Raw genomic sequence first — 14900 nt, 5'->3', positions numbered from 1 at the left:
CTTACATATGAAATGCACATCTGCTGGGGTCAGGTGGGCATAATTCTACGTCCCAAAGGCTCTGCCAGGTTTTATCTATGCTTAGTTGGTGCAGGAGTCTTGTGAATAGTCACAAGATTTTGCACAGGAGGCCTCAACAAACTAAGAATTGAGGAAGTAGATGGAATTTCTGAGGGAGCCACTGGGCAAAGACCTGCTCCTTCCTGCCTCCATTCCCAGCTTCACTAGTTACCTTGGAAAAGCAACTAGAGGCTCTCATTTTCAGACTAGCCATTCCATCTGAACTGTCAAAGGTCCCTCTTTAGTTCTTCCCACATAACCCAAAGGATTTGTAGTCTAGGAAACCAAAGAATTGTTTCATCAATAAATCAATTTATTTAAAAGAATATGTTACAATTAATTACACTAAGTAACATCACCAGACAGTCTTAGAGTGGTTAGCGCTAGAGCAGGGGCTGGAGAACACTGGAGCCAGTGTGCTCTCTGCATTTTCTCTTCACATTTCATAAATCACAAATAAAAATACAAGATACTGCAGTGAAAATACAATTAGTTTCTCTCAAATAAATTAAAAGTGTGCATGGCCTGGGAAAAACTGAAGCCCAGCTCACCAGCTTAAAGGGGGCATGATATCAAGTTGGCAACCATGTTTAGCAGCTGGCCAAGTGCTCCTGCCAGTACCAGTCCCTCTTCAGTCTTGTTCCTCCCCAGAGCCTGACTGATTTCCGTGCTCCCTCAGTTACCGCTGAGGAAGAAGCTGTTGTTACCTGGGTAAAGAAGGCCTGGCAGATTCGCTCAGGGTTAGATTGAGAGGATCCCAAGATGAAGGACTAAAGATGCATTCTCCCTCCCACTAGCTGTAAGTATTCAGCCACCCTGTCCCTCCTCCAAGAAGTTAAAGCAACTCATAAAACTGGTGAAGGAGCAGCAGTGTGCTGAGGCCATCCCTCTAGACAGCATGACAGGAGGACACAGAGGCCCTGAGTCCTGGGGACTTCAGGTCAACTGGAAGCAAACTGCTTTCTAGAAGCTGGTCCTTAAGCTGGAAATTCTGAGACGAGAGAAGTGTCCCCTCTAATCAGTGCCCTATTTGGATGCTTCAAACAGAGTTTGGAGCTATAAAAGGGGATAATGCAAAGCTACTGGCCCAGGTAACAAAAGGATAAAATTAAATGGGCCAGGTAAGAGGATACTGGAATATTTGCCTCATTCCTCCCTGAGAGCTCTGTCCAGGCCTCATAGCTGCCTTGAGCACTAACATATCTGTGCTGAGCTTAGGTCTCGGCAACGGGAAGGCAGAAAAGTGGAGACCAGGATAAAAATTCAAAGACCAGCAAGCTCAAAGCACTGCGCAAGTAAAGCTTCCTACAGGGCAAGGTTTCTCAGGGCCTAAATATTTTCCTGCTCCATAAAAATCTCTGAGTTTTTGTGTCAGAGAACAGAAACCCAATGGAGGAAACAACTGGAGACCGGGAAGATCCTGCTGGGGTGAAGCTGGGGAGGGGAAATCCCTTTCCCAGAGACAAAACTGGCAAAGAAGACTGGGTACATGCCTCCCTAGGCAGAAGCCAGGAATAAGAAACAGTGGGGATTAGAGAAAAAAAGTGGAGGGGATGGGGAATGGAGTAGAGTTACATCTAACACTGCTTCATGCAAAAGGGCTTGATCCTGTGGGCTCCTGGCCACAGTGATCTCTGCCTCCATGACTGGAGACCCACTGTGAACCTTTCGGGTCTCCCTTTTCCCATCTCCCTGTTGCAGATGTGGGTTTTGGTAGCAAGACTGCCTAAAGTAGGCTGTTCCTGCACAGATTCTGTTAAGAGGCCAACATGTTGGGGCTCACTCTTCGGGACCTCCAAAGCCCTGTCTCCACTCGGGAAGGCTGTAGTGTAGACTCTCCAGTTTGTTCATGTCTCTCCTGCTGAGTGGATAGAGGCACACTGGTGCATGCTATTTTTACTGTTTGAACAAAGCTGGCTTCCAGAGCATGTTGGAGTGGAAAATCAACGCACCTACTCTTAAGGTACTCAGACTCATTATATTAAAGCCAAAAGGAGGGTTGATCCTGGATTAAAGCCTTCAAATCAGGCATCACCTTCTTCAACTTAAATACTCAACATTCTTATATTTTCTACTTTGTGGTTCTACAGGTTTGGAGAGGGAAGGGACAGGCTGTCCTAAAAGGTTCACACTTTCCTGGGACAAGTGGCTGTCAAAATAATGGAGACATAAAAGTAGCCTCATAATGCTCTGCAAAACTAAGGTATGAAAGAAACTTTAAACCACAGCCAACACTGCCAAACACACTCAATTCTGGCTGGCCTCCAGCTACATGAACCTAAGGATGCCAGCCTGCAGAGGCTTCAATTTGGAAGGTAAAGTAGGAAAGGAGTTTCAGAGATGTGTTTTAGTTCTACCTGACCTAAGTGTTCTTTACATAAGAACTCGAGATCTGAGAATACTGCCCTAGTGCCAGGCTGGCCTCTACCACATATAGCTTTTAGGCTCTAGGAAGTCTAAATGCAGCAGATAAGGGACTCTTCTACTTTTGGGACAGGGACTCATGTGATCCAGGATAGCCTTGAACTCACTATGTAGCAGAGGGTAGACTTGAAAATTCTGATCTTCCTGCTTTCCCCTCCCAAGTGCTGAGATTACAGGTGAGCACTACCACAGCCAAGTTTTACATGGTGCTGGGGGTGGAACTCAGAGCTTTATGCATGCTAGGCAAACACTCTACCCACTGAGACCCAGGCCCAGGCCCAGCCGCAGCCCTAGGCTCAGACCCAGCTCCAGATGAAGATGTCTTTGAGAGATTTCTCTTCAGTCTCCTTTGTAGTAAAAAGTGATGGTCAGCTAAATTGACCATATTCCCACTTCTTCCTGGGCCCTCAGCTGGCATGAACAGGCCTATGATTTGGTTGGCAGAGACACAGACTCTTAAGTTTACCCAAGCCACTTCCTCCCCACACAACTGTTTAAGTAAGTCATGGAGGATATAAAATCTTGATAGTTAATGGACAGGAATGGAAGAGGTAAAACCTTAAAATACAAGGCATGCTTCCTTCTTTCCCTCCTTATGTCCAGTCTTTGTGCCTCGGACGTCAAGTTTTACTCCTAATACTATCTGTATCACAGAAGAAAAGTGTTCCATTTCTTATAGTAACAGCTTCCTTAGACTACTCTGAACTCTGTTTTGGGCCAGTAGAAAGGAAGCATTTAAAGTCCTTAAAGAAACAGAAAGGGGTACAGAATGGACTAGTAAGTCGTAAGTGGGAGCAATGGACAAGGAAAATGACGTGGAATTGAGACTAGAGGCGTTTAGACTCCCTGCAGACCCGAAGCTTTGTTGCTCTTGAGAAACAGCCTTTTTCCTCAGCACCCTCTTGAAAATAAAGACACTACAGTCCTTGCTCCTCAAACTCTATGGCAAACCCACAGCCAGAAACTGTATTCAACACAAAAGAGGGGGGAAACCCAAGCAGGTTGTAAACTTCTCGAGTCCTTCATGAGGAGAGGTATTTTCCCTGTAATTTTTTTTTTCCTTTTTAAAGTTTGTTTCAAAATAAAGAGAGCAAGAGAGAAGTCATGAATTCAGGTGTGTAAAAACACAAGCTAAAAAAGGTACTGCCATCAATATGAAATTTAAAAAGAAATATATATATGTATATACGTGCAGCTAATTTGTGTATATATAATTTTTTACATACATACATATATATGCTTAAACAGTGCAAATGGATGGAGTTCATAGTTCCAGTTTTAAAAATATAGTACAAGGAGAGTCTGTTCGTCTGAGGCCTGCGTAAAACACAAAGATGCCTTTGGCGATTTGGCTGGGCTAATTTCTGTCCGATCTCAGTGGACTTCTGGCATTATCAACCTGCTGTTCCTCTACCAGCTCAGTTCCAAACACTTAAAATTCACAGGAAGTTATTACAAGATTTAGCTTAGGTCTTTGGGATATGATGACTTTTTTCTTTTGTGTGTGTGTGTTAAAGGTTATTGTCTGACATGGGAGACGGAAAGGCTAAGAGGATGAGGGCAAGGAGAAGGGAGAGGGGTGAGGAAAGGCTAGGTGGCCACACCCCTCTACTGTGACCTCACCATCTGGAAAATATTCTGAAAGGAAAGAAAAAAAAAAAAAGAGTTACTGAGGAGCAGTATGGTCTCCGACCTGGAGACAACCCTCACACAGAACTGGAGCACCACACTGGGCTGACAAACCTGATCCAACTTCCCATCCACAACCACAGCCTCTTAGAGGACTCTGAGTATGTACCACCTGGCTTATTCTTCCTGTGTTACAAAAGAGACAATTCAGATCTAAGGAGGTTGCTTTGCCCAAAAATCACACATAAAACAAGCAGGAGAAATCCCAGATGACCTTCAGAGACCAGCGTTCTTTCTACTACAGCAAGAACATCAGCTTCCATGTGACTGACTGTACCTCTCGATTTTCTGACTTTCTTTGAGAATAAGTAGCTAAGTATTTAGACAGTCTCCAAAATTCTGCTCCAGCACTGACACCTATAAACAACAGTAGCAAAAAGGTCCCCCACATATATGTTCTTGGTTAGTGAAGAAAGACTCTACTGTGACTTGTCCAGTCAGATGGCTAAAACTCAGGACAGGTGCTCTCCTGGGTCAGGAACAGCATGGAGGGTTATTTGATTAAAAAAACAAACAACAACAACAAAAATCAAACAAACAGGCAGAAGAGGGTCCATGAAGTCATGAGAGATGGGAGAGCCTGCAGCCAGTGTCCACCCTCTTACAAGGGAAGAAGTTGGGCTTTTTTCGAATAGCCCCTTCACCGTCCAGAGGCCAGCTTCGCTGGGAGAATGTCCTGCTCACATGGGATAATCAGTCTCTAACTAATATTCCTAGAAAGACAGAAATGAAGGTGAGGGTCCCGGTATTTGGTCATAGGCCTACAAATTTTAAATAAGAGGAAGAAATTAATTCAAGAATTCTTTAGAATTACCTCTTTTCTCCACTTGAGCTCGCAGAACACCCTCTCAAAGCATTCATGCATGTAATTGAACTGGAAAAAAAAAAGGGGAGCAATACTCACTGACTTCCCAAACCAGGCACGAGGCCATGCCTTTAACTTCAACTCTACCATCCCATTTTTCAAACCCACCCAGGACAGACGAAATCCTGCCTGGGAACCACAACCACAGACCTGGCAATCTATTGTTCTCCAGCTCCTCCTAGTGGTGACTATGACACACAGGCTGTGAATTTCACAATCGCAGGACAAAATGTCAAACTGGCCCATGCTCTTTTGGTTATCAACAAAGGAATAAAACCATGAGGTCAGGGCCTATAGAAAGACTATGGAGAAGCCACGGATGTGGTGGTACTCATGTTTAATCCCAGCACTCGGAATTCAGAAGCAGGTGGCTCTCTTTGAGTTCAAAGCCAACCTGGTCTACAAGAGCACGTTCCAGGCCAGCCAAGGCTAAATTGTGAGACCCTGTCTTAAACAAACAGCAGCAAGCATCTATGGTGAGACAATGGAGAGAAAGAGTTCTCTGAAATCATAACTTGCCTTCAAGAGCCCTAGTTTAATGCGACTTCTCCTTTAGTTCCCACTAGGATTTATTTCAACAGTTTCAAAGCCCAATCTACTTCCCCCATGCCTCCCATCTCCCACTCACATATGGTGTGAAGATTTTAACCCATCGAGGCTTCTTCTCTCCTCGTGCATATTCAAAACAGAAGGCCATTCCTTCTTCATCTGTGTCCCATCGCTGCATCTCATCCCATTCAAACGCTATTACCTGGTTCTAGACAGCCAAGAACATCAGAGTAAGGTCTATAGTTTAAGTACTGGGGAGCTGAGGCAAATGGATTCTGATGGAAAAATGCTCAGTGTTTCAGGGAAAGGCTGTGCCAAGAGAAACTTAGGCTGGTGAGGTGGCTCAGTAGGTAAGTGCTTGCTGGGCAAGTTGACCTAAGTTTGAGCCCCAGAACCCACACAAAGGTGGAAGAGAAAATGATTCCACAAAGCTGTCCTATAACCTTCACACATGCGTTGTGCCATGGGCATGAGCATGCACATACAGGAGCCTGCGTGCAAACACACCATACACACATACAATAATTAATGTGTAATTTGGAGCCAGTATAATAAGGATCAATGTGGATTTGCTGACTATCATCAACACACTTTGATTCCACTTACTCTACAAAGAGGAAGTAAAACACAAAAAGTATGTAAGCGCCCACTGACAGCTTCTGGTCCACCAGGCTCAACTCTTACCTCCAGCTGCCCTTCTTCAGTGCAGGCATGAAGTTTAAAGTGCGTGATACTGATGGCTGTGATAACATGCCCCTTCCTCCTGGAATCACAGGCACAGTGCGGGAAAATGATTTCATTGTAGCCCTCACAAGTTCTTAGCATGTTGAGGTACTAAACAAGCAAACACATAAATGAAAGGGAAAACCATGTTACAAAATGCTGAAGCACAGTACAGTTGGATGGACAGGGGCATTTCACCTAGCCACCTGAAGACCTGGCTCCTGATCTCACACTTGTCCCTGAGTTGGCATTCCTTCATACCATTCTCAGCTTTTACCTTCCTACTTCTTCATTTAAAGATTTATTTATTATGTATACAGTATACCTGCAGGCTAGAAGACGGAACTAGATCTCATTATAGATGGTTGTGAGCCACCATGTGGCTGTTGGGAACTGAACTCAGGACCTTTGGGAGAACAGCCAGTACTCATAACCTCTGAGCCCTCTCTCCAGCCCTACCTTCAAACTTCTAACACCCAGTTCTTCAGAAATGAAGTGGCAGAAGAGACACTGTAGTCAAGATCACTAGCACTAGAAAAGAATCCATAATGGCAGCCAGGATGGTCCTCTCTTTTCACTGTACTTAAGGAATGGAAATCTATCTTCATAATAGTTTCTTCCTATCTTTTTTCTAATCAAAAATTATTCCGATCTTAATGATGAAGATAAAACTACTCCATGTCTCACACTCGTAACATGGTGAAATTAAAATAAACTTAAAAAAGCAGCCATTTTACAGAACTCAGAGCAGGATAAGTGACTGATCTAGAGGTCACTCATCAGAAATGCACAATTAAGAACTATAACCCCAGGCTTTCCTTTTTTCACCATCAATTAATTCCTAAGTAACCTGGTTGTCTCCTGAGTCCCAGCATGTATGTGTGGTAGTTAGTTTTAATTGTCAACTCGATATCTAGAATCAACAAAGGAGGCTCAGTAAGGAACTGTCTAGACTGAGTTTGTCTATGGGCAGTCTGGGAGATAACCTGATTAAACTGATGTGGAAAACCCAGCCTAAATGAGTGGGTCCAGGTCTCTCTAAAAGAATGAGCTGAACACAGGCATGCATGTACATAGTAACTCATTTCTCTTTGCTCCTGGGTGTGCTGTGATTAGCTACTTCAAGTTCCTGTTAACCTGACTTCCCTGCAATGCTGGACCATAGCCTGGGGCTGTGAGCTAAAAGGAACCCCTTTCTCCTTGAGCTGCTGGATAGGGTGTTTTACCAGAGAGCCGTGGATGAAACTAAGACAATATACCTCCTTAGAAAGCATCTGGACTCCAGTCAAGTGAGACATGTGATCCTCACAAGATGAATCCAAAGATGGCTTCAAACACTGCAGCTCACTCAGCTTTGCTCCCTCTTCTCTAACTCAGCTCACAAGTGCAAATTAAGCAAGAAAGAATAGAAGACACTTGGATGGTGTGTCAAAGAGAAACGGGCAAAGGGAGATAAAGGAGGAAAAAGATTGGTGGTCTCTGAGTTGGTGTCCTTTCATGGGCTACCTCGGAAATAAGCACATAAGCCTGAAAGTCACACAAGTCCTGGACACACTGGTATATGCAGAAGCACAGCACCTTTGGTGACTTGAGCAGATGGGTAGGAGTTCCAAACTGAGAACCAGATAGTTCCTATCTCTCTTACCAAGAGAGATGAAATGACATACGTACAAAACAAACAAACCAACCTACCAAAAACCAAGGTAATCTAATGGTTCTGCTACTGGTGAATGACACTTAAAACACTGCTACTGTTACTGGGGGATATGGGTCAGGGGAGGGGGAAATCACACCCTGCTGGCTTTAGATTTCTTCCTCAGTAAAATAATAACTTAAGAGGATGACAAATCACAGAATGGTAGCAAGGACAGAGGCAGGGTGAGTTCAGAAGAGCCACAGTACTTCAAAGCCTCATTTTTCTTTTCTCATTCTCCCACTACTATGCTTCCACATCTCTTCCCTTTTTATTGCCCTTCCTGTTCCAGTAGACATGATACTGTTTACTGCTGCTACTTTACTGTGAGCAGAAGAACAAACCCTGCTACACACAGGTAAGTATGACAAGAGGTGGGTGCAATGGAATAGACAACTCCTCTGGGTTATAAGAGCAACAAGGTCTGGAGCAGACATTGACACAGAGGAGAGTTGGGGCCACTGGGCTGGGCTCAGGCTACCTGGCAGTGGAATCCAAACTGCACTATTTCCTACCTATATAACCTTGGGCAATTTACTCAATCCAGGAGCCTTGGTTTTTGTTTTTGTTTGTTTTTTTATTAATTTGTTTATTTTTTTATGTGCATTATTTTTTGTCTACATGTCCATGGCTATGTGAGGGTGTCACATCTTAGAGTTACAGACAGTTGTGAGCTGTCATGTGGGTACTGGGATTTGAACCTGGGTCCTCTGGAAGAGCAGTCAGTGTTCTTAACTGCTGAGCCATCTCTCCAGGCCCCAAGCCTTAGTTTCTTACTCTATAAATGGGAAATAACGACAACACCTATGTCATAATATTATTTATTTGTTAGCATCAAATATAAAATATTTGGCACAGAATTTGATGAATAATTAGATAATTAATAAATGTTAAATTTATTTTTTGTTTTTGATTTGTTTTTTGAGACACGGTTCTCTGTGTAGCCCTTGCTGTCCTGGAACTTGCTCTGTAAACCAGGCTGGCCTCAAACTCAGAGATCCTCCTGCCTCTGCCTCCTGAGTGCTGAGATAAAAAGGTATGCACCACCACTACCATTATTAAAAGCTCCATTAGCATTAGTCAAAGGACTCAACCATTTTCTCTCTCAGAAGCTTGAGAGCTTGGGGAGTGGTACACCCCTTTGGTGTATAAAAAAAGATTGGCTGTGAAATGACAGATATGGAATTTCAGAGTAGGGGATTGGAGAAATAGCTCAGCATTTAAGAACACCTGCTGCACTCACAGGGAACAGAATCTGGTTCCTAGAACCCATACTGGGGACCTCACAACTGTCTAAAACTCCAGCTCTAGATCTGCTGCCCTCTTCTGGATTCTTTGGGCACTGCACTCATGTAGTACACATTCAGACAAGTAGAAAAACACAAATACACATTAAAAACAGGTAGGGACTGGAGAGTTAGCTCAGTGAAAAAGTATTTGCCAAACTTGTGAAGCCCTAGATTCAACCTTCAGCATCACAGAGAAGCAAGCAAATAAGAAACACAAAACCCCAGTATAAGATGGAACCAAACAAAGCTTACACATTAGGAAGGTGGAGACCAGCAGCACTGCAGAGCAGGTGGTACACGGGGCCTTCTGGGCCTCCTGTACTACCCTTTCAGCTTCTCTTTGTATTTGTAAAGCTTACAATAAAAAGAATACCCAGAGCCCAGGCCTCCAACACCCAACCAATCCAATCCAATCCAATCCTGACACAGTCATTAGAAACACTGACAGGACCAGCGCACAGCAATTCTGCTCAGTGGTGCTTAAAAACCTGCAATGTAGGTAGGTGTCACAGAACCTGAAGATTACTTCTGCTCGTGTTCTTTAACAAAAATGGCTGGCGTAAGAGAAACTTTCTGAGAATTCTCTTCTTTGGGACACACTTTTGCTGTCTGAGAAATATATCGACCATATTCCTAAGAGGACATTTTACTGTACAAATTTGTTTGTGGGGGAGGGGGAGGGAGGTCTTTTTCAGCCAGTAAGACGGCTGAAACAGGCTACATACACCAGGTTAGCCATAAACTTGTGCTTCTCTGTCTCAGAATCAAACACTTTTACCCATACCCAGCCTTCTGTACAGAGAATTTTTTTTTTTTTTTTAAGAGAAGCATACAGAGATTAGGGATGTGAAGCAGTGTGTATCCTGAACGCTCTTTGACATTACAAAAGTCACTGTCCACTGCAATCTGGAACTAAAGGAAGCCCTCTCTCCCTTGATTCAGGGAGACGTGCACTGGAGCTTTACTGCTAAATCCTACTTCTATTCTGACTAGTCATGATCCCAGATCCCAGTGTTTGAACGTGAACTGTCTCAGATAGGCTCATGCATTTGAACACTTGGTCTCCAGCTGGCTGACACTGTTTTGGAAGGCTGTGGAGTCTTACTGGAAGCAATAGGTCACTGGGGACAGGCCTGGATCAGCAGTCTCCCACTCTGGCCACCATGACAGAAATGTATCACCTCAAACTATTAAGCCATGTAACCTCTTCCTCAAGTTGCTTCATGTCTGGCATTTGGTCCGCTTCTTTGCATAAGAATTCTAGAACAGTCCCAGCACACAGTGAATCTCCTCTTGAAAACCTTCAAGAGGATTCTTACTGGCCTAAGTTCTAAGAATAGCCTGAGCAGGCACCCGCGCCTTGATGAGAAGACAGATAGAGTCTTATTGGACCAAGGTCTTTGGAGGCTCTCAGGTTTGTATTCTTGCACAGTTTTAAGCAGACAACCTCTACATGGCTGTTTGTGCCAAACTTGAAAAGAAACACTGAAAATTTACATAAATTAAAAACTGGAAAAGGTAAATTTTTATTGTCTAACAAATTTACAACATGTATCTAAGAAAACTAAAATTTAAAGCTAAGCATGGTGGCATCCATCTTTCAACCAGGACCTGGGAGAATGAAGTGGAAAGATGTTCAAGACCAGCTTTTGGCTATACAGCAAGTACAAACCCAGCCTCGGCATATGAGACCGTCTAAACAACAGTGACCACACAGAATTATTCTATCCATTCTCAATTTTGAATAGCTAAATATAACCTTGAATCATCACATCTGTCTTAGATAAGTGGAAAGGAAAGATATAGCAAAGGACATTTTGTAAATGTTCAATAGTTAATAACAGAGGGGCACAGAACACTTTAGGTGAATGGGTTAAGGGTCCATTTTCCAGAATTCTATGCTCTCCCAGCTGACCTGCCAAAGGTCAAAGCAAGTCTATTAGAAACAAGGAACTGAGAGGAACCTTGGGAACCAAGTCTCCCCAAACTTGAATTAAGATTCTGAAGCTCTTCAGGTTTCACAAGGTCAAATATCCTTTTTTAAATGTATTTTTTTAGTTTTATCATGTATATATGCATGTTTGCCTGAATGTATGTTTCTAGACCACATGTGTGCTTGGTGCTGTGGTCCGAGGAAGGCATCAGATCCCCTGGAAATGTAGTCACACAGTGTGCTGGGTGCTGCTGATTTGAGTGTTGGGAACTGAATCTCAGTCTTCTCTAAGAGCAGCCAGTGCTTTTAACCACTGAGCCATCTCTCCCAGCCTCTAAGGCAATGGGTTTTTGGAGTTTCTGTTTTTTGTTAAGCAGCTCACTTTGTAGGCTGGCCTCACACTCATAGTGATTTGCTGATGTGTACACCATGCTTGGTCTCAATGCTATTGAAGAACAGATGTAGGGTGTGTTTTAAAAGACTATTTCACAGACATAAAAATTCCCTTTGCCAAAATTTTGCCAATATTTATTTTCTATTTTAGCTTGCTCATATGTAGTGGTAGGACAGTTCCCTGATTCCTGGTGACTTTCTATGGAAAAGAGATTATTTTTTATCATGGAAGTAAAGTCATAGGCTAAGGTCAATGCTAACCATATTTACCTTCTAATTTAATGGTTTTCTGTGTATGTATATGGAGGTGGGTGATGACTAATATTGAGACATGGTCTCACTATATTATACAGCCTGATCTCAAACTTGTTAGATAACCAAGCCTGGTCTTAAAATGGACCCTCTTGCCTTGACTTCCTGAGGGATGAGATTATAGGTGTATACCACCATACCTGGCCCAATTAAATTAATTTAAAATGGATAATAAGTACACAAGGTAAAGAATAATTCAAGTAGTGTTTCAATGATTACCAATGCACTCATTATCCTGTGTGATTCACACAGCATTGAAAAAAATTTTAGCTATATGTGTGATCTGTCAAGGGGGAATTCTGTAAATTCTATGACTGAATTGTTTGTAAGTATTCTTTTTTGTTTGTTTGGGTTTTTTATGTGTGTGGGGTTTTTTTGTTTGTTTGGTTGGTTGTTGCTTTTTGTGTGTTTCTTTGTTTTTTGTTTTTTTGAGACAGGGTTTGTCTGTGTAGCCTTGACTGTGCTGGACTTACTCTGTAGATCAGGCTGGCCTCAAACTCACAGAGATCCACCTGCCTCTGCTTCCCTGGTGCTGGGATTACAAGTGTGCTCCACCATGCCTGGCTTTTGTAAGTATTCTTTACTTTTTTCTTTTCTTTTTTTTTTTTTTTTGACTAGTTTTATTTTTTACAGTGCCCACCACTGTACTTATGGTAGATACAAATTAAAAACTAATTTTAAAACATTTAAAGAACATGCTAGGCAGCCCTGTCCAACAGAACAGCCAGCAATGCTGAAAATGTTCTAAGCCTGCGCTGTCCAACACAGCAGCCACTGGCCACATGTGGCTATTTAGCACTTAAAATGTGGCCAGTATAACCAAAGTAATGAATTTCAAATAATTTTAAATTTAGCTTTAAATAGCCACATGAAGCCAGTAGTAGCTAAATCAAACACAACTCTAGGAAATCATACATAAAAAAGCCCTACTGAGCACAACTGTCTAAACAACTGGAGAAAAGTAAGTTATAAAAGGATTGATGTTGCTAACTCACAACCGAATTTTAATGTTAAAGACCTAACTGAATGTGGTGGCTTATTCTTGTTACCTCACCATTTGGGAGGCTGATATAGGAAGTTCAAGTGAAGTTCAGGGCCAGCCAGCCTGGTCGACAGAGACTATAAGGCTAGTCTGGGCTATATACCAAGCTGCAGGCTAACCTGGCTGAAACTTGTTCTAGGATAAATAAGTACTAAAAATTAAAAAAGAAAAAACCAAAAACCAAGTCTAAATACTAGATCCTTACAGAATAATTATGTTTTTTAAGGTTTTTTTTTGTTTTTTTTTTTTAGATTTATGTATGTATGTATGTGCATGAGTGTTTTGCCTGCATTTATGCATGTATACCATGTGTGTGCCTGGTGCCCATAGAAGTCAGAAGCCGCATCAGACTCCCTAGAGCTGGAGTTACAGACAGCTGAGAGCAGCCATGTGTGTTTTGGCAATCAACCTCATATCTTCTGCGAGATCAACAAGTGTTCTTAACCTCTGAGCCAACTCTCCAGCCCATATTATGTTTTATGCAGTACTTTGTTGTCGTTTTGAAGCGGGACTCATTAACCCAGGCTGGCCTTACACTCGTTATACAGCTAAGGGCACCGTTTCTTCCTGTTCCCACCTCCAGAGTACTAGGGTTACAGAAGATCACAATTCCCAGCTTTGTTTTATCACATCTTCAAATAAAAACAAAAACAAAAACAAACAAACAAAACAAACCACTGCCTGGCCAATACTAACAAAAGTATATAGCTATGTATCATAATCTGCGTTTTTGATGGAATAATGGGGAAACCCAATGGAACTTTGCATCAAAGTCCAGATGTTCCACCTCTTAATTAACCAAGCCTGGCTGTGGCACCTTTCAAAATCAACTACAAGAGGTTTAGGAAGTAAACAAACTTACCATGACCATTTTCCTTTGTTCATATAGCTTCTGTAACTGGTAAGACTTCTCCTCTGCTTTAATGTAACCTTTCTTTACATCATCAACAGCCTATCATAAAGCAAAGACAGACAAAGAAAATTTATCCAGATGCAGTTTCAGGAAAGCTTATATTCACCCGGACCATAATCATCATCGTCACAGTGAACTTTCACCACACAGGTGTATATACTAGGATGGTGGCATATGAGCAATCTCTTGTCAAGAGTAAATTTATACACATGAAAACAATCAAGAGAGCAAGGAGAGAGAGTACACGTTATCGCTTAACGGTAACAACGATACAACAAAGTGTATGGTGAAAAGTGTGCCTTGTGCAGTTAGAACAGGAGCAGCTGTAATCATAGTTACCAGAGAAGCCTAACACAGACCTCCTGGGCAGGCGAGTGAGAAAGACTCTCAGCTGAAGACAGGGAACAGGAATAGGTGTGGCCTAAATACATTTAGGAAATAGATCTGCTGTGTTTAAATGGATGCTATTCTGACTTAAGGCGATGAACTGCAGCATTGAAAATGAAGTATTTTCATTCTCTCTCTTTCTGCATATGCATATATATATATGCATATATATATATGGATCATATATATATATATGGATCAAATAGAGGAAGGAATGGAATATGATCTCAGATGTTGTAACAGTAAAGTACAAATTATTTCCCATAGTTTTATTACTATTTTTTTTTTATAGACAGTTTCTCACCCAGGCCTGTCTGTAGTTCACCATGCAGACTAGACTGGTCTTTAACTTAGGATTCTCCTGACTTGGACTTGAGTTCTGGGAATACAAGTGTGTGTGTCACCACACACTTAGAAAAGAGAATGAGTTCAAGATTGACATCAAGGACTGGATCAGTGCTAGTTCTATCTCCTTCAAGATCACCTAAACCATCTCAGTTTGGCAGACAGCCATCCATACCGATGACAACAAAACTGACAGAACTTAACAATTTTTTGTTGTGATAAGATTTTATGAAAATACCTTTTGCATTCAAAGAGACAAAACTTTTGCTGGACATCACAGCCA

The 14900-nt window shown here is 42.2% G+C and overlaps 1 protein-coding gene across 1 annotated transcript in view; it reads right to left on the bottom strand.

Moving 5' to 3' along the window:
- Window positions 1–352: 352 nt before the first annotated feature.
- The window catches only part of Snx27 (sorting nexin 27), a 70969-nt gene continuing 56421 nt past the window's right edge, over window positions 353–14900 (bottom strand). Inside the window, exons 8-12 of the mRNA XM_055609046.1 lie at window positions 13835–13924; window positions 6272–6421; window positions 5667–5795; window positions 4988–5047; window positions 353–4886 (exon numbers count right to left, since the gene is read on the bottom strand). Coding sequence (XP_055465021.1) covers window positions 4878–4886; window positions 4988–5047; window positions 5667–5795; window positions 6272–6421; window positions 13835–13924 — 438 coding nt within the window. The 3' untranslated portion in view covers window positions 353–4877. The remainder of the gene's footprint in view (window positions 4887–4987; window positions 5048–5666; window positions 5796–6271; window positions 6422–13834; window positions 13925–14900) is intronic.

Source organism: Psammomys obesus, unplaced genomic scaffold (assembly GCF_907164565.1).
Source record: "Psammomys obesus unplaced genomic scaffold, mPsaObe1.curated_primary_1811, whole genome shotgun sequence".
NCBI lineage: Eukaryota > Metazoa > Chordata > Mammalia > Rodentia > Muridae > Psammomys > Psammomys obesus.
The sequence above is the reverse complement of the archived record's forward strand: the minus strand, read 5'-3'. Positions and strand labels throughout refer to the sequence as shown.